Genomic DNA, 19,693 nt, shown 5'->3' with positions numbered 1-19,693 from the left:
TTATGTAATGTATATATAAAAGTATATGCAGTATATTGTGTTTTTTGCTCAGTTGTGTCTGACTCTTTGCGACCCCATGGACCGTAGCCCACCAGGTTCTTCTGTCCATGGGATTCTCCAGGCAGGAATACTGGAGTGGGTTACTATGCCCTCCTCCAGGGAATCTTCCTGATCCAGGGATTGAACCTGGGTCTCCTGCATTGCAGGCAGATTCCTTACCATCTGAGCCACCTGGGAATATATATATGCTAGTATTTATATACAGTATATATAAAAGGTAATGTATAAATAATTATTATATAATACACAATATGAGTACATTTTATAATACATTATTATACTATAACACTTTTATTAAAAATGATGATGCCTTTATCTTTAAAAAGTAGTTTTTGTAGACTAGGAGACAGGAAGTCCAGTTCAGCACTAAGGCCCTGATGGTGGTGTGAGAACCGTTGTAATCACTCACCCAGTGATGTGTTGCCCAGGATGAGCGGGGCTTCTGGGTGTTTTGCTTTCAGCTCCAGGAGGTCTTTGAAGGTCCCAGGGGAGATCCAAGTAACCCTCTCTCCATGAAAGGTCAGGGTTCGCTTTTCTGGGTCCTCTGCCATTCTCTAAGTGCAAATAACAAAGGTGTGTGCACGTGGGCACATCTGTATTCCTGGGTTATGATAGACTCCAGGTGGAGGTATGTTTCTCTAGAGAGATTTCAGAAGTTCTGGGTTCCCCCTGACCAAAAAGTATTCAGTATACCATTGGCTAATGCTTGAATTTCCATAATTAGATATTTACTCCTTTAGCTTAAGACTTGTTCATGTGTAGTGCTTTGGAGGAAAGTGAAAGTATGAGCTGGCATCTGTCATTGACCCTTCAGTGTAGATTAACTTAGCATAATTTAGAATCATGGCCTTAAAAAATAACAATTATACTGATACTCCTAAATTAGAATCTCCAGTTTTACGTCTGAAATCCAAGCTCACATACCAGAATGAGTGCTCAGTGTCTCTTCTTAGATGTGTAATAGGCATCTCAAATTTAACATGTCCAAAACTCAGTTCTTCATACCCCATCCTCCTCCAAGCCCCCTCAGAAAGGATTCCCTAAAGGAAAAATCCCCTGCTCCTCCAGAGTTCTTCCCCTTCTCAGTAAATGGCCACTCCGCTTTCCAGCTGCCCAAAGCCCTGGAGTCAGCCTTGACTCCTTTCTCTCCCCACACACCACATCACATTCATCAGGAAATCGTGTCGGCTCTTCCAAAAGTGTATCCAGAATCCACTGGCTCCTCACCATGTGCATGCTGGCTCCCTGGCCCAGCACCACCCTCCTCAGGAGGGCACAGCTGCCCTAACGGGCTCCCTGATCCTTCTCTCACCCATCCCCAGGCTATTCCTGTCCCAGCAGCCCAAACCACCCCTGATCCCACCCATTACAAGGTTAACAGGAGTGTACCCCTCTTATGTCCAACCTCTCTGATAGCTTCTCATCTGACGCAGAGTAAAAGCCAAGCAGTCCAAGTCCAGGATGGCCTGCCCCCAGCACTGCAGCTTACTGACTTCTCTGGTTCCCTGAGTTCCTGCCAGGCTGGCCCCTGCTCTGTCCTTGATCAGGACAGGAGTTCTCCTCTCGTTGGTATCTCTGCACTTGGTGCCCCACCGCCTGGACTGCTCTTCCCCACCATGACCAGTTCCCTCTCCTACTTCAGAACTTTCATCAAATACTACCTTTTCAGAGATGTCTTCTCTGGCCAGATATTGAAAATTGCAACCCCCTGCCTCCTATCCCCCTTCACTGTTTTATTTTATTCTCCTTATCACTTGCTAACACGCTATATAACTTATCTATTATCTATATATCTATTTATCCATTTAAACTTTTTCTTTTATATTAGAGTATAGCCAGTTAACAATGTTGATAGCTTCAGGTGCATGGCAGAGCGACTCAGCCATACATACACATGTATCCACTCTCCCCCAAACTCCCCTCCCATCCAGGCTGCCACATAACATTGAGCAGAGTTCCCTGTACAGTAGGTCTTGTTGGTTATTCATTTAAAATATAGCAGTGTGTACATGTCCATCCCAAACTCCCTAACTATCCCTTTCCCACACACTTCCCCACTGGTAACTGTAAGTTCCTTCTCTAAGTCTGTGAGTCTGTTTCTGTATTATAAATAAATTCATTTGTATCATTTTTTTTAAAGATTATTTGTATAAGGGATATCATCTATTGTCTTGTTCATTGTGTGTTTCTCCAATCAGATTAGTCTCCTTGGGGGCAGGTCTTTGGGTGAGTTTTGTTCCCTGTGTGTATTCAGTACCTAGAACAGTGCCTGGCATGTTACTGAATGATTAATATTTGTTGAATGTATGAATAAACATATCAGAACCCCTTCAGAAATACATGTTATCGAATGGAACAAGTGGATGTTAGAGAGGAAAGACAGAAATGCTGACAGAGGGAAGGCTGAAGAACTGGGAGGCCCTGGAAGTGCCCCTTGAGGTCAATATCTGGGAAGGGCTGGAAAGACCGAGTTAGAAGCTGAGAAAGACTGGATTGATTGGGACAGTCAATAGGGATACATTGCAGATGACAATGATGGAAGTAATGACAAAAACGGTTAAAATGTAGCCTCAGTTGAGGCTTTGGGGAATGTGTACAGGGCATCAGCCAGGGCTGGCTGAGCCAGGCAGGGACAAGCATTCTGATTTGATAAAGAATTTCTACAATTTGATAATTTCACAGGATGGAAAAGGTGGTTTTTAAAACCTGCGCTTATAACCAGTGACATTTCAATAGCACATAAAACACCCAATCCCTCTTACCAAGAGTTCTGGAGGAAATATGAGCTCCTGGGTAGGGTCCAAGGGCTGGAACTCCTCTTTCACAAATAACTCTGTGCAAATCTTTATAAAGGGCAGAAGAAGATGGTTCCATCAGTCGGGCTCAATTGGAAACAGCATCATCATTCTTTACAGTAATAAGGCAAAATGAACACAGTAATAGCTCCAACTCTGCTTGTATGGGAAAATAGTTCAAACCAAATATTTTTAAATAAGAATTGTGTTGACACTAAAGAAAAGAATATCCTATGACCAGTTCAAATAGTATCCTGCAAAATACAAAGACCGTCTATGAAAAACAATCAGAGGTCAATTAGTTTGGGAAATCCTCTTCCCTGTGCCCCAGCCACTACCCCCTCATCTGTTCAGTTAAGATTCAAAATGTGAAAACCTCTGAGAAGTCCTGTAATTTAAGTAAAACATGACTCTGAACATATATGCTCTTGTGTGAGCACACACATACCCCACTTGCTTTAATAACACTAGTTGGCATTTATGGAGTGCTTACATTCCACGTGCTTTCTACACATATTAATAATTTACTTAATCCTCTCAACAACTGTACAAAGAAAGTAAATTGCCATCTCTATTTCATCTATTAGGAAACTAAAGCATGGTGAAAAGTTACCCAACTGCAATCCTCTCTAAATTAAATATGTTTTAGTTTTGGAAGCGCTTATTCTCAAGCAGTTTCCTAAAGAGTAGGCAAATCAGGAGAGAACTGTGGGGTGCAGGGCTGGAAGGATATATAATGGGGAAACCTGTGGAAGATGGGCTGGCCGAGCATGGCGGGGGGTGGGGTTGGTGGGATGGCGAAGACTGATTTGAGTTCATTATCAGCTCTGCCATAACTTGGCTCTCTGACCCTCTCAATAGAAATGTACTTAATCTCTCTAAAGATTAGGTAGAAACCTATTTTAAAAAACTGAAGTATAGTTGATTTACAATGTTATACCAATCTCTGCTGTACAGCAACGTGACTCAGTTTTACACCTATTTACATTCTTTTTAAAATATTCTTCTCCATTATGGTTTATCCTAGGGGATTAGATATAGTTCCCTGTGCTATACAGTGGGACCTTGTTGTCTATGCATTCTAAAGGCAACGGTCTGTAAATACCAACTCCAAATTCCCAGTGAAATAATGACTATTTTGAAGGGTAATTGTGACATGTAGATGAAATGCCCTGCCACGTGTCCAACACTCCCCTGCTTTCCCCTCTGCCTCTGTAAGGTCTTCCCCAGATTCTGGAAGGAAAACTTGCATCATTCCTTGTGTAGGTCCTTAGTCGGATCGCAAACTGAGACATACCTGCCAACATCTAAAGGACCAGTTTTTGCCTTAGTTGGAATTAGAAGTGTAGGCAGTACCCGGGGGCAATAATGTGGTGTGTATCTATAACCTAGAAGTAAGTTAGTGTCTGAGAATTAAAATGGAAAACAATGAATCTGAGCTGAGGAATTAAAATTCCCCTAAATAGGAGCTAGGCCAAGACTTCACAGTTAGCCCATGGAAGACAGTAACACAGCTTTAAGAGATGGGAGTGTCATGGGGCAGACACGCGCCATCTAGTAGGGCTACCTGATGGGTGGAGAGGGGTCTTCTGTGATGTTACCCTTATGATTATCAATGGCTCTGCATCCACGCTCACCCAGCAATCTTCCCCTTATATTGTGACCTCCTGCGTGTGCTTCCCTACAGGAAAGGATGTGGCTCAGTGACCATAAGATCCACCTTAAAATTGTGTTTCTCTCGATAAATGAATACTGTGGCACAGTCCAGCTTAAATATGTTCTTTTGAGTTTGGTTAAAGTGATTCAGGTGGTTGCAGAGCCCAATCATGTGTGCTCTGTGCTTAGTCACTCAAGTTGTGTCTGACTCTGTGATCCCATGGACTGTAGCCCGCCAGGCTCCTCTGTCCATGGGGATTTTCCAGGTAAGAATACTGGAGTGGGTTGCCATGCCCTCCTCCAGGGGATCTTCCCAACCCAGGAACGGAACCCAGATCTCCCACATTGCAGGCAGATTCCTTACCACTGAGCTACTAGGGACAGATTGAATTCTGGAGGCTACAAAATCCAGACTTTAGAATATTTTTAGCCCTCCAGGGGGCACTGATCCTCTGTGAAGTGGTTTTCCAGGGTGTAGCCTGCCTTCCTGGGGAACACCCCTCTCTTCCATTGCACAGCTTCCTCAGACAGAAATAAAGTGACAGGGGAGGCCGAGAATGGAAATAAGGTAGGTGTTAAGGGTAAAAACAGAACCAGCAGGGAATGACTGGGCTCAGTTTTGTGTAAGGGCAGCTCTGTTCGCTTAGCTTTCCATGTCTACAGGGAGCAGACTCTATTTTTCCTGTCTTCTCACTAGGAATTTTCTCTAAATAATTCCTATAAGAACTTGGCAGTGGGTCTTTTTTGGGAAACTAGCATCTCTCAGAGAGCAAAGCCAGAGACTGGGGTGTTTCAGGCTGGATGTCCCAGCCGTGGGGGCCGTGACTCGCTGTCTGAGTGTGGACTGGCTCCCCAGCCTCCCTGAGGCAGCAGTGCCCTCTCTCTGCAGAGGGGGAGACAGTGCGAGAGGACAGGACGGCAGGAGCTGGGTCAGGCAAGGACAGGACTCGCAGAGCTGGGGCAAGTCTTTGTTCTCTGACCTAAACCGGCTTATGTTTTACTGTTTCAGCCTTCCGGAGAGCGAAGAGGGAAATCAGAGCGCGAGCTCTCAATCACCTCTTTACCCTGCTCCCACATGAAAAGTGTTCCATTTGTGCCTCCACTTTGAACGTTTGTGAAAGCGGAGAATGACCATCAGCACGCACAAGCACAGTTCAGCACTGGTGTTAAGTGATTCTCTTGGGGAGAAGACAAAGCAAAGGGACTCACATCGCTTTTCCTGCCAAGCGAAGAAGAATCATTTTCTCCCAGATCCAGGCAGCATTTTCCTGTTCCTTTCTGTTGACAGCCATTTGACTCCTAGGACAGAGAAATGCCTTGAGATGAAAAACTTAAAAAAAAACAAACCTATTAAAAAAAATTATTAAAAAAAATTTTTGAGTATACTTGCTTTCCTGGAGTATAATTATGTTAGCTTGTGCTATACAACAACGTGAATCAACTCAATTATACATATACATATATCTCCTTCCTCTTGAGCCTCCCTCTCACCACCTGCCTCTCCTATGAAAAACTTTCTGACCTGTAAATCAGTGTGTGCCTTAAAGGGTCTGGCGATTGAAATGAGGCTCCCAGCTTTTAAAGTCACTTTTGGTGGTTTTTATTGGAATAGGGATAATCAGAAGATCTTTCCTTTTTACTTTATTTTAAAAATATGATTCAGATACAGAACATATAATATAGATAGAATATATAATACATTTACAACATTTAATAAATAGCATAAACAATAATAAAGAATATGAAGAAATGTAAAAGAAATAAACTATCATTACTGATAAAAATTTTTATATAATATATATTTGTACTATATCTATAGTTAGTACAATATGCCTTTTATTTTGACTTTTTGTTCATTTATTTGCCTGTCATTAAAGTCTTTAAAATATATTTTTGTTGATGGCATATTAATCTATTTTCTGGCTATTCCATAAATATATTTGTAAAATTTGCCATTGATGTATACTTAATTTTTTCCCTATATTTTATAACTACAAATAACATAAACACTTCTGTTCATTGCAGGTATAGTTTTGTGTACATCTCTGAATTTTTTTTTAGGTGAATTCCTAGTTGTAGAATCACTTGATAAGATGTTTTTCAGAGCAATAACAACTGCTAGTATCATTCTCTGCAAGATTTGACAACATTGACTATTATCATTTATATAGGGACCTAAAAAAGAGAAAATAAAAAGAAAGACAAAGAAAGAAAGCAGTTTTGGAGCCAGGTCTCCCCACCATTTGCAATCTGTGTGGCACTGACTGGGAATGAAAGGACAGTCAGTGAATTTTGAAGCTGGTTTCCATTTGCTGGGTCTTTCATTTCCCATTTCTCCAACCTTACTTCTTGTATTTTATTCCTCAAATAGTCTCTCCTAAGTCTCTAGTAAAATACTTTCTTCCAGATACTTTAATTCTCTGTCTCTGCACAAATGTCTCAGGCTGGCAGCTTCCTGGTTCTGCCCAAGAAGCAAAACCAGCTGAACGAAGCCAGTAGCACTTCCTCTCTCCCGCAAAACTCTGAGCTCTCATAACAGACCATGAGCGAGTGGTAACAGAAGCAGCCAGTCTCTGCTTGTCTAGCAGATAAGCGCCTTGGGTATTCCTGCTCTGGGGCTCGCTTCCTTTCACCCGTTAAGGTTCCTGGGGCCTGTTGGCTGCACGGTGGGTCTCTGACTACAATTTTTCCTTTATCCCCAGAGGCTGCGCCTGGAAAGGTGGATAACATCCATGTTCCAGAGGGAGAGAGGTTGCCTTTAACTTCATTTGTATTTCACAAGTGTTTTTCCGGTTACACCAGTAATTTGATGGCTTTACAAGCCATACATTTTATTTCTCAGCTTGTCAACCGCTGGCTCCCCCGTGTGGCAATAGAAGATGGGACATGCACGTGGGATGGGCCTGGCTCTGGGGAGTGGGACATACCTGCTGGTTCATTTCTAGGCCCTTGTCCACTCTTCATGGAGCTGAGGCAAGAGTACAGATGGAGGCCCTGGCCTGGGGCCTGCTGCTCTTCCTTCCTCACCCTGGCTCTGGGTGTGTACTCTGAGGGGCCTCACACACCTGTGAACCAGCCTGCAAATCCAAGTTCTGTGTACTTCCTCCCTGAATAGCCAGTGTTTGGCTTCTGGAGCACATGCTGGCTGTTAGGATCTTCTCAAGGAAGATGACTAGGGGAACAGGCCTGCTCCTGGGAATGGGGTCAAGACCATGTCTGGAGCATAGTCCAGAAAAGGGTGAAGGCTTGAAGTGAACAAGTCACTTTGGCCCTGTGGCCTCCTGAGATTGGCTCTACGGGTACTAGCAAGGGGTTCTCTGAAGTTTGGGATCCCCCTTGCTTGGGTCTAAGGGTAGTACTACCTATGTCCATCCTGCCCTCTGCAGAGGGTGATCAGATGTGTTTGTCTGATCTCCCTGGCAAACACTATTTGTAGTGTCGATGGCATCCTCGATACAGTAGTAAATATTTGTTGAGTTCTAAGTGCTAAGCAAGACGTTGCTATGTGCCTGCAATTTCTCCTTTGATTTTCACAGCAGCCCAGTGAGGTGTCACTATTTGGTGGGGGAATCTCTCTGCACTCTGGTATTTGGGGTGAATTTTGGATTCTACTAAGCCTTTTTGGCTTCTTTATTTGCTCACACTTTCTCAGCTGGTCTGGATTCTTGGGACTAACTTTGCCTCCCCCAGGCAAACTCTGTGTCTTTGCTTGTCTCCTTGGGTTTCCTGGAGACCTCCTCCCTGTCCTGTCCCGATGCCTTGCTGAAATTGTCATGGAAGATGTCTAGCTGGCTGGCTAGATCACCTGGCTTTCCGGTGGTGTGATGTCGAGGGTGAAAAGAGCTCAGACTCCTGTGAGTTAGATGGAGCTACTGATAACTCAATCAGCCTTCCTTACGATCTATTTGCATGGTCTAAAAACTCGACTCCTGTGTTCCCAGCCTAGACCATCTGTCACTGTCATTCTTTCTCTGTGGGTGCCCCCGCAGCCCCCTACTCACCAAACAAAAGGTCTTCCCGCTTGCGAGAATTGGCCGATACCCAGTGCAGCGGCACAGGTTACCTCACCAGAGAAAAAGCAAAGTTATCAGTATGTTTTATTTTTAGTGATTTTTACTTTATTTTTCTTTAGAAAGTTGATATGAAGACAGGTGTTTTGTTTTTGAGAATATTTGACTATCTGCTAGGCTGTTCACTGCTTTTTCCTTCCTCTTAGATAATACCCTTCCCATCACCTCAATTCTGGTTTCATTCGCTGTTTGAAAGAAGAGAATAGTCTATCTGGTGAGCTCAGTTGCATCCATCTATTAAATTATTCATTCATTCAACGTGTATCTGTTGACAACAACTATATTTCAGATACTATGTAAGAGGCAAGTGATTCTAAAATAGGAAAATATGCGTTGTTTCTAAGGCTCTATATGAGTGAAGTATCATGACTTGACAGCTTGTTAGTAGAGCCCCTCCACATTAGGTCACTGCTTCAGAATTTCCTAGGGTATTTGTTTAAAATGCGAATCTCTGGCCTTTCTCCAATTCTAAATCAGAATGTCTGGGGACAAGCCCAGGAATCTGCATTTAAGAGGTCTGTGGTGATTCTATTGCATGGGAAAGTATGAGAGCCTCAGGTTTCCAAGGGATGAAGGCGTGGGGGAGGCTGGGGTGGAGGAAGGTTAGTGTGGAATCTAGGTCATCTGAAGAGGCTTCACAAAGACGCTCATGCTGAAGGATGAGAAAGAAATGGATTGATGGAGAGCACAGGAGGGGCGCTCGGGGTTCACAGAGCAGCGCAGGCAAAAGTGGAAACGTGTGGAGGATGGAGGGCTGAGAGGAGACTGGCCAGCGGGGAGTCACATAGCTGAGGAGGAAGAATGAGTTCGGGAGGGCAGCTGTTGGGCACCTCTGAATGCCGGGTGAAGGAGGGTGGGTGTGGCCACGTGAGGGATGAGGAGTTGCTGAAGGACCTCACGCAGTGGAAGGACCTAAGGAAGGCAGGGTTTTAGATGACTTGTTTGGATGTCCTGTAAAGGAGCAGAGAGAGTAAAGGAAGTCCCCTATAACTGGAAGACTAGGAGAGTGTGTGGGGCTTACTCTTCAGGCCTCAATCTAAGGATTTATGTATCTAACAGATGTCTGTTTTTTTTTTTTTTACTTTATTTTGCTTTACAATACTGTATTGGTTTTGCCATACATTGACATGAATCTGCCATGGGTGTACATGAGTTCCCAATCCTGAACCCCCCTCCCACCTCCCACCCCATATCATCTCTCTGGATCTTCCCTGTGCACCAGCCTCAAGCATCCTGTATCTTGTATCGAACATAGACTGGCAATTCATTTTTTACATGATAGTATACATGTTTCAATGCCATTCTCCCAAATCATCCCACCCTCTCCCTCTCCCACAGAGTCTAAAATTCCGTTCTATACATCTGTGCCTCTTTTGCTGTCTCGCATACAGGGTTATCGTTACCATCTTTCTAAATTCCATATATATGTGTTAGTATACTGTATTGGTGTTTTTCTTTCTGGCTTACTTCACTCTGTATAATAGGCTCCAGTTTCATCCACCTAATTAGAACAGATTCAAATGTATTCTTTTTAATGGCTGAGTAATACTCCATTGTGTATATGTACCACAGCTTTCTTATCCATTCATCTGCTGATGGACATCTAGGTTGTTTCCATGTCCTGGCTATTATAAACAGTGCTGCGATGAACACTGGGGTACACGTGTCTCTTTCAACTCTAACAGATGTCTTGTTTAGTGATGGTTGATGACCTAATGTGAGGTTTGTTGAGAGGAAGCAGAAGATGCTGCATATGCAAATACATGTGTGCATGCATGTGTGCACGGTCGCATCCAACTCTTTGTGACCCCATAGACTGTAGCCCTCCAGACTTCTTTGTCCATGGAATTTCCCAAGAATATTGGAGTGGGTTGCCATTTCCTACCCCAAGGGATCTTCCCGACCCCAGGATCAAACCTGCGTCTCTTCCATTGGCAGGTGGGTATTTACCACTAGCACCACCTGGGAAACCCATGAGGTTAACTGTTCCTGCAAAAAGGATATGTCTATGAACTCCTCTTTAGTAACTTAAACCCACTGTAAATTTGAAAAGATCCTTTCAATATGTGAAGGGCTGTGTTATGGGTTGAATCGTGTCCCCAAAGATGTGCTGAGATTCCAACCTTTGGAACCTGTGAATGTGACCTTATTTGAAATTCTGCAGAGCTGCAGATGTAATCAGGTGAAGAGGAAGCCCTACTCATCTTAGGGTAGGCCTTAATCCAGTGACTGGACTAGAAAAAGAGGAAAATCTGAACATAGATACACAGGGGAGAAGGCCATGAGTAGATGGAAGAAGAGATTGGAGCGATGAATCTCTAAATCAAGGAGGGCCAGGACTTCTGTCACCCACTAGAAGCTGGAAAGAGGAAAGGAAGAGTCTCTTCTAGGGCCTTGATTTCAGACTCTTTGCCTCCAGAACCATGAGAGAAGAAATTCCTGTTGTTTTCTTTTCCCAAGTTTGTGGTGCTTTGTTATGACGGCCTAAATGAAGGCAGCCAGGTAAAGTCACTGGATAGGGAAGAGAGAGTGGGGTGTTAAAATGGGGGTGTGAGCCACTTGTTTGGGCAGCAAGTGCTCTGATGAGCAGCTGCTAAGCTTGACATTCTCTGCTCCTGGTGAAAGCGGCTACTTCAGAAATAATCGAGGGGGTCCCTGAGTGGGGCTGGGGTGGCATGGTAGGGGGAAGCACAGCCTGACACATGCCCCCGCCTGGTCTCAGGTCAGACCTACCCGCCAGGGCTTCCAGCAGTTGCTCCTCAGAGGGCTGTGGGTGGTTCCTCAGCAGCGTGTACATGGACATCACCATCCCAGGGGTGCAGAAGCCGCACTGGGTACCGTGGCTCTTGGCAATCCTCTCCTGGATGGACACAGGCATGGTCACAGGCCCTGACTTCCCACTGTCACCTCCCACCAGGGTCCAGGTCAAGTGTCTCCCTTGTCACAGTGGAATCCCCTCCCTGAGCAGTGCACCCTCACCTTGGGCAGAGTCGGCCAGCATCCCCTTTCCTTGGCTGCTCCCAGGGGAGGTGACCCGGGAACCGTGTCCTGGTATTACAGTTGCTTCTCAAGCTCCAATGTCCAGATCCCTCTAATAGGGAGTTATTGGTGCACAACCTCTATTCCCAGAGTGAGAACTCTCCAGAAATCAGTAATGACAAGGAATGTGTGTGTAATTTAAAAAACAGTTTTATTGAGCACCTCCACATCTGTCCCAGCTTGGTTCTGAGCAGGGGTCACCTCTTTCTGAGTAACTAAGAGACTCTCCACTATGGACCTTATATTACTCTCTTCTCTAAATTCTTCTGTGTGGATCAAAAGGAGCTCTACTTTCAAAGGTCCAAGATTTTGGTCTGTGTTCTAGATCCTGGCTATCTAAAGTCCAGTCCGTGGACTGGCAGCGTTATTGTTGGTCCCACCTGTGGTCTTGTAAGAAATGTGGGACCTCAGGTCTCTGTTTTAAACCTTCTGAATCAGGATCTGCATTTTTAGAAAGCTCCTGGCTGATTGATTTTTAGGCAAATTAAAGCTTGAGAAGGCTTGCTCTGGATGCAGACCTCAGTGTAATCCTAGGATTTGGGCTTATCGGTCTTGGGGTAAGCATCCTCTCCGACATTCTCAGAGACTCTAGTAAACTCTGCTGGGTCTTTTGCCTTTGCTGACATTCCTGGAATTGATTCCTATGTGGTTAAATTCAGATGACTCCTGCCTGGTAGCACTTGCAGCGTTAGTGTGTCTGAATGTATGACTTCCCAAACCCCTGTGCCGATAACTCAGAGATTGGTGTGTTTCTGCCCATACGTGTCACAGTACTCTTAAAACTCCATGCCACAGGGAATAAACCTAAATTTTATCCTGTCATCCTCGAGATGTTTTATTCTATGCATAATACCCTCTGTGTAATATTTATTCTGCATTACAGTCTAATATGCATTAATTAATATTTTGATCATGCTGTTACTATTCAAGCAGACAAAATAAGAAGAAAGATGATCAGCTAGTCAAATATGGATGTATTTCTAGGTTTCTTTTAAGTCATTTAACAGATATTATTATCTGGATCAATGTGTATCTAAAGCTTCTACTTTCTGGACCACAACGCAGAAGCCCTAGGAGGCACAGTCAACACAGCTTTGATTACAAAGATAGGGTTAAGAAGTGAGAAAATTGGGATGTGCTCTTACCTGCACGGGGTGAAGCCTGGTTTTGATGCTTCCAACACCTTCCACAGTGGTGACAGCAGCCCCATACAGAGAGCAGATGGGCACCAGGCAGGCAGTGACAGAGAAGTGTCTTTATGTGAGAAGCACAGGGAAAATCAACAGGAGTAAGACCGTTCTGCCTGGTGGGAATGTGGGAACGAAGAAGTGCAGCAGAACCCCTCCCCTCAACCGGCCTGTCATTCAGTCTAGAGGGTGGGGAACTGGAGGGGCGACCAGGAGGGAGAGTTAGAGTCTTCTCTGCTGACTGTACCATCTGTAATAATTGGGGTTCTTAGCGGGAATATGGGCATTCTGAACCTCAGAAACACTTTCCAAGCCTAGAACAGACCCAGCTGGATCTGGATTCAGTGGGAATGGACTTGTCTCGTCAGGAATAAGTTAGACGTCAATTATTACTCAATACAGCATTAATCTCATAACATGTAAAAGGCCCACCTTGTCTTTTAACCATATTTGAGAATTTTTTTTTTTTTTGCCTGTTTATTTTAAACTCTGTATAAGGTTATTCAGCAGAGTTGGAATGCCTGTGTCCTGAGGCCATTTTTTGCAATCTTGGGCCTGTGGATTTAGAAGCAGTCCAAGTACTAGAATCTGGCCCTTAATGAAATGCTGAAATCATGGGCTGGGTTCAGTCTAACAATAAAAACAGCCAGAAAATGTGGGCCTGAGTTCTTGTTATATGGCTTACTAATTGTATGACTGAACAAGTCACTTCATTTTTATGAACCACAGTTTCCTCACCTGTCAAATGAATGTTTGGCCTAAATTGGAGTTTCTTTTTTTTTGGCCACACCACACAGCATGCGGAATTTGCAGCATGCCAGATCTTCCTCCAGCAGGGATCAAACCTGTGTCCCTTGCAGTGGAAGCACAGAGTCCTAACTGCTGGATCACCAGGGAGGTCCCTAAGTTGGGGTTTCTTAACTGGGATGCTTCAGTGGGCCTTGGGAGATCCATGACCCCCTGAAAACTGTGTAAAACATTATTAGTTTCTTTTTGTGATTAATTTTTATTAGAGTATAGTTGCTTTACAGTGTTGTGCATTAGTAGTTTCTGTAAAAGCACAAGCTTTTATCAGATTTTCAGAGAGGTCTAAGACCTGGAGAGGGTTAGAATCACAAAGCTGGAAGGCCTCTGAGATCGTCCTCAGCTGTGAGAGAATGCGAGCCTGACTTTCGGTCGTCTGGGTGGATACCTTATCTCCTGGGACGTGGGGTCTCGCTTAGACACCATCACGGTACAGGCACCGCAGCCTCCTCTTCCGCAGGCGTACTTGGTTCCTGTGAGGCGCACTGGGAGGGCCGGTCAAGGAAAGACTCCTGGTGGACATGTCGCCTCCATTAGAGCTTCCTCCCTAGGGTGTTGCTAGTGAGGAAAGTCTCCTTTGTGGAGTGAGATGCAGGTCTGAGAAGACATAACCCCTGCCTCCAAGCCTCAGTTAAGACCAGTCTGCGTCTTACTAGCTGTGTGGCGCTGCACACACAAACCTCTCCCTACCTGTTTTCTCAATAGCAATGAGGGAAAAGCAGTATCTACTTGATCTTCACAGGCTTATCATAAGTATCTTGTCAGATAACAGAAGTAAAAGCCCTTAGAAAAATCCTATTTCATTACAGGTAGTCTTCTGGGTTCCAATTACGTAATTGGAAGAGAAACATTTATTTTTAGCAGGTAATATATTGCTAATTTTTCTCAGTTATCTGTATTGCGTTTGAAACCCAGTCAGTGAGCCTTCAGAGAAAACTCCCATCCTTATTTTCGTATCCCACCTGGAGTACCTCTCTTCTCCCTCTTGGTCCAGGTGCAATCCCAAGGCCCAGCCCCTGCTCCTCTCTTTAGTAATTTTTCTCCCTGATTGTGGTCCATTTCCAAACAGTTTATGGATTGGATAAACTAGTAATTAACTAGACTGTCTAAGAAGACTTTGGAATCGCTGGCTTTTTAAAAAAAGCAATATGGCTTGTTCATCTAAATTAAGTCATAACCATAAATGCTTATCAGAGAGTATGTGAATGAGTTGGAGTGGGCTGAGTGTACCTGGAGAGCTTGGGCCCCCTTTTAGATGGAGGATGACAGACAGGCCCCACTCAGCTCTAAGCAAGACTGCTGCCAAGTAAGAATGACTGTATTCCTATTTTTCATGAGAAACTCCTATTTCTTTTTCTAATGAGATTTCCTAACTTTCAAACATTTGACAGTGAGTGATAAACCATGTGGGCTTTTAAACAAAACTTGTGATTTCTCTCTTTAAAAAATTTGGCTTCTTCGAAAGATACACTAGATTTATCAGTTAAAATATGTTAGTCATTCTGAAAATCTAAATTTCAGAATATAGGAAGTTGAGGGAAAACCTCTTGTGAGAAAACAGATGTTGAGAAAGGTAATCTCCTTTGACACGTACTCTTCCTAAATCTGGAGAATTTGGTTTTCCTCCGGGGTAAGGTACATGCAAAACAAACCTCTCTTATATAACCACCCTCCCGGGGAGCTGGAAGGCCCTTAAAGGAATAATTAATGCTGAAGGAAAGAGCTTAGCTTCTATTACATGGCTATTAAATCAAGATATAAGAAACTCTGGGGAAACTTCATCCTTTCCAAATAGCTCAATTAACTTAATATCCTTAGAACCATTGCCAAGAGCAAAAAGAGATTGAGGGCCAAGGGGCCTGGCTGTTTGCAGATAGAGAAGTTTGATTTATTTTCATAATCACAGCTAGCCTAAGCTTTAAGGCAAACACAGACCTGGCCAAGACTCTGACCAAAAGGATCCAGTTCTTTCTTAGGAAGCTCAAGAGAGTGACTTCTGGGTCTGCATTCCTCTCAATCACCTGCATTGGAAACAGAGAGGGGACTATTATGGAGGTTGAATGGGTGACCCAGTGAGATGCAGGAGACACAGAGACAAAAGCTGGATCTCTGGGTTGGGAAGATACCCTGAAGGAGGGCATGGCAACCCACTCCATTATTCTTGCCTGGAGAATCCCATGGACAGAGGAGACTTGTGGGCTACAGTCCAAGGGGTCACAAAGAGTCAGACACAACTGAAGCGACCTAGCACACATGCACATATCAACTAATTCTGTATAATGGAAACTGAACAGAAAAATTGAGTTTATAAATAGGAAACTAAAGAATGCTCCACTTCTTATCCTCCTGAGTTTGAGAATCAAAATACATTGCTAGAATAGAGTGCTTCTGGTGTTTTGGGCCCAGTGCTGAGGTCCTCTATAAGCATTTCAGTTCAGTTCAGTTCAGTCGCTCAGTCGTGTCTGACTCTTTGTGACCCCATGAATCACAGAACGCCAGGCCTCCCTGTCCATCACCAACTCCCAGAGTTCACTCAGACTCACGTCCATCGAATCCGTGATGCCATCCAGCCATCTCATCCTCGGTCGTCCCCTTCTCCTCCTGCCCCCAATCCCTCCCAGCATCAGAGTCTTTTCCAATGAGTCAACTCTTCTCATGAGGTGGCCAAAGTATTGGAGTTTCAGCTTTAGCATCATTCCTTCCAAAGAAATGCCAGGGCTGATCTCCTTTAGAATGGACTGGTTGGCTCTCCTTGCAGTCCAAGGGACTCTCAAGAGTCTTCTCCAACACCACAGTTCAAAAGCATCACTTCTTCGGTGCTCAGCTTTCTTCACCGTCCAACTCTCACATCCATACATGACCACTGGAAAAACCATAGCCTTGACTAGATGGACCTTTGTTGGCAAAGTAATGTCTCTGCTTTTCAATATGCTATCTAGGTTGGTCATAACTTTTCTTCAAGGAGTAAGCATTTTTTAATTTCATGGCTGCAATCACCATGTGCAGTGATTTTGGAGCCCCCCAAAATAAAGTCAGCCATTGTTTCCACTGTTTCCCCATCTATTTCCCATGAAGTGATGGGACCGGATGCCATGATCTTCATTTTCTGAATGTTGAGCTTTAAGCTAACTTTTTCACTCTCCTCTTTCATGTTCATCAAGAGGCTCTTTAGTTCTTCTTCACTTTCTGCCATGAGGGTGGTGTCATCTGCATATCTGAGGTTACTGATATTTCTCCTGGCAATCTTGATTCCAGCTGGTGCTTCCTCCAGCCCAGTGTTTCTCAGGATGTACTCTGTATATAAATTAAATAAGCAGGGTGACAATATACAGCCTTGACGTACTCCTTTTCCTATTTGGAACCAGTCTCTTGTTCCATGTCCAGTTCTAACTGTTGCTTCCTGACTTGCATATCGGTTTCTCAAGAGGCAGGTTAGGTGGTCTGGTATTCCCATCTCTTCCAGAATTTTCCACAGTTTATTGTGATCCACACAGTCAAAGGCTTTGGCATAGTCAATAAAGCAGAAATAGATGTTTTTCTGGAACTCTATTGCTTTTTCAATGATCCAGCAGATGTTGGCAATTTGATCTCTGATTCTTCTGCCTTTTCTAAAACTAGCTTGAATATCTGGACGTTCACAGTTCACGTATTGCTGAAGCCTGGCTTGGAGAATTTTGAGCATTACTTTACTAGCATGTGAGATGAGTGCAATTGTGCAGTAGTTTGAGCATTCTTTGGCATTGCCTTTCTTTGGGATTGGAATGAAAACTGACCTTTTCCAGTCCTGTGGCCACTGCTGAGTTTTCCAAGTTTGCTGGCATATTGAGTGCAGCACTTTGACAGCATCATCTTTCAGGATTTGAAATAGCTCAACTGGAATTCCATCACCTCCACTAACTTTGTTCATAGTGATGCTTTCTAAGGCCCACTTGACTTCACATTCCGGGATGTCTGGCTCTAGGTGAGTGATCATACCATTCAGGTATGACCTAAATCAAATCCCTTATGATTATACAGTGGAAGTGAGAAATAGATTTAAGGGACTAGATCTGATAGAGTGCCTGATGAACTATGGATGGAGGTTCGTGACATTGTACAGGAGACAGGGATCAAGACCATCCCCATGGAAAAGAAATGCAAAAAAGCAAAATGGCTGTCTGGGGAGGCCTTACAAATAGCTGTGAAGAGAAGAGAAGTGAAAAGCAAAGGAGAAAAAGAAAGATATAAGCATCTGAATGCAGAGTTCCAAAGAATAGCAAGAAGAGATAAGAAAGCCTTCCTCAGTGATCAATGCAAAGAAATAGAGGAAAACAACAGAATGGGAAAGACTAGAGATCTCTATAAGCATTTAAGAGGTTTCTAATCAATGAAAGAAGCATCTCTCTTTTGATCTCTACAATAGTCGTAAAGACAGGCACCCTGAGACTCAGGAAAGTGAAGTGACTTGTAGAAGGTTGTGCAGTAAACGGTGGAGCTGGATTGGAATCCAGGCCATGTGACACGAGGCACCTGTCTTTACCCCCAGTGCTTTATCACTTCTCCCACTCCCTGGTGGAGAGTAGAACAGGCCTAAGTAGACTGGTTCCCAGTCTCTGGCTTCTTGTCCCTGATTGGAGGGGGTCTCAACCCAAACAGGCCACATGTGCTCCCCTCAGGCTAGAAGTTTCCTGCTGACTTTGCAAACCGTGGTGGCGATACCCAACACTTACCTTCCTCCCATTCACAAAGAAAACCAGCTCATCCGATCTCGATGGGCAAGGCATTGCACCTATAGATGAAGCTTTGCCTTACAGCTCTAGGGGGAGTGCTGTCTGGAGCCAGCTGTAGAAATGAGCAGACAGGATTTAGGTCCAAGCAACTGAAGTCTCTCCTGGTGTGGAAGCAGACAGTATGGAGCTCCAGGGAGCAGAGCAAGGGGGTGGAGACTTCCTGGCTTCATGGCCTTTTAAGTCAAGGGCTTCTGCGTGGCCCGGCCTCCCAACTCTCCCTCACTTGGCCTTCCACCAATCCTGGCTTCCAGGCTTGCTTGTGGCCAGCGCCCGCCTCTTCTTGCATCCTCGGAAGTTGGAGGCTTCACTGTGAAAACTATAAACAACTGTCTAAACTCAAAGCCCCTCTGCACATTAACTCAGCTCCAGGAACAGGTCCTGGATGGATTTTCTCCTTCTCTGAGAGAGCTAGCAGTGGGCTTTCTGAGACCTCCCACTTTCCCCCAACTTTTTCTAATTCTAGCTGCAGAAATGTCTCCTCATAGGGAATCATGTGGACCAGTCCAGACTGTGCCCTGACGTGGAGGTGTGGGATGTCTCATCCACTTAGCTCCTTGATGCCCTTCCTCTCCACCTACAGGATTATTCCACTGGAAAAGAGGGTCTAGTTTAGTCAGCCACTCAACAGATAAATGAACTGGGGCCCAGATAGGTGAGGGCATTCCCTGGTGGCTCAGATGGTAAAGAATCTGCCTGCAATGCAGGAGACCTTGGTTCGATCCCTGGGTTAGGAAGATCCCCTGGAAAAGGGAATGGCTACCCACTCCAGTATTCTTGCGTGGAGAATTCCATGAACAGAGGGGCCTAGTAGGCTATAGTCGATGGGGTTGCAAAGAGTTGGACATGACCAAGCAACTGAACACAGGTGACATCCGTAACTCAGGGTCATGCAAAGAGTAAGTGGCAAAATGGGAACTAAAACCAAGCTCTCTGGCTTAAAACATCTGACGGATTCATTACTTAAAAAAGAAAATATTATTTTTGATCTATTTGAAGAACTCCAGTTAGATATCTGTGGATAAAATCAAGCAGTTCTTATTCTTTCAGTGAAATGAATGCCCAGGGCTGGCCTCATGGATGGATGAAGCAGGTCCTTCATGCCTGTGTGGTCTGGTTTCGGGAGAGAAGGCAAGACCTCTCTGTTCACTAGCCCTTCCTGGCTCACCGATGTTATCAACCCCTTGTTTTAAGGTGAACTCTCTATGTGCCGATGCCTCAGGCCAGGGATAGCAAAGACCTGGCAACCTCCTGACTTGGCTGATTGAGGAAGATCCTCTTTCTCACTTCCTGGTGGCTCAGCGGTAGAGTCTGCC

General features: G+C 44.4%; 1 protein-coding gene across 1 annotated transcript in view; it reads right to left on the bottom strand.

The window, feature by feature from the left end:
• LOC138076312 (aldehyde oxidase 2) overlaps positions 1–18,374 on the bottom strand; it is a 112,207-nt gene extending 93,833 nt beyond the window's left edge. Inside the window, exons 1-9 of the mRNA XM_068968470.1 lie at positions 18,321–18,374; positions 15,575–15,632; positions 14,000–14,096; positions 12,766–12,874; positions 11,315–11,441; positions 8,513–8,574; positions 5,721–5,810; positions 2,823–2,903; positions 470–614 (exon numbers count right to left, since the gene is read on the bottom strand). Coding sequence (XP_068824571.1) covers positions 470–614; positions 2,823–2,903; positions 5,721–5,810; positions 8,513–8,574; positions 11,315–11,441; positions 12,766–12,874; positions 14,000–14,096; positions 15,575–15,632; positions 18,321–18,374 — 823 coding nt within the window. The remainder of the gene's footprint in view (positions 1–469; positions 615–2,822; positions 2,904–5,720; positions 5,811–8,512; positions 8,575–11,314; positions 11,442–12,765; positions 12,875–13,999; positions 14,097–15,574; positions 15,633–18,320) is intronic.
• Positions 18,375–19,693: the final 1,319 nt, after the last annotated feature.

Source organism: Capricornis sumatraensis, chromosome 3, assembly GCF_032405125.1.
Source record: "Capricornis sumatraensis isolate serow.1 chromosome 3, serow.2, whole genome shotgun sequence".
Taxonomy (NCBI): Eukaryota; Metazoa; Chordata; class Mammalia; order Artiodactyla; family Bovidae; genus Capricornis; species Capricornis sumatraensis.
Note: the sequence above shows the minus strand (reverse complement) of the source record. Positions and strands in the feature narration are given on the sequence as shown.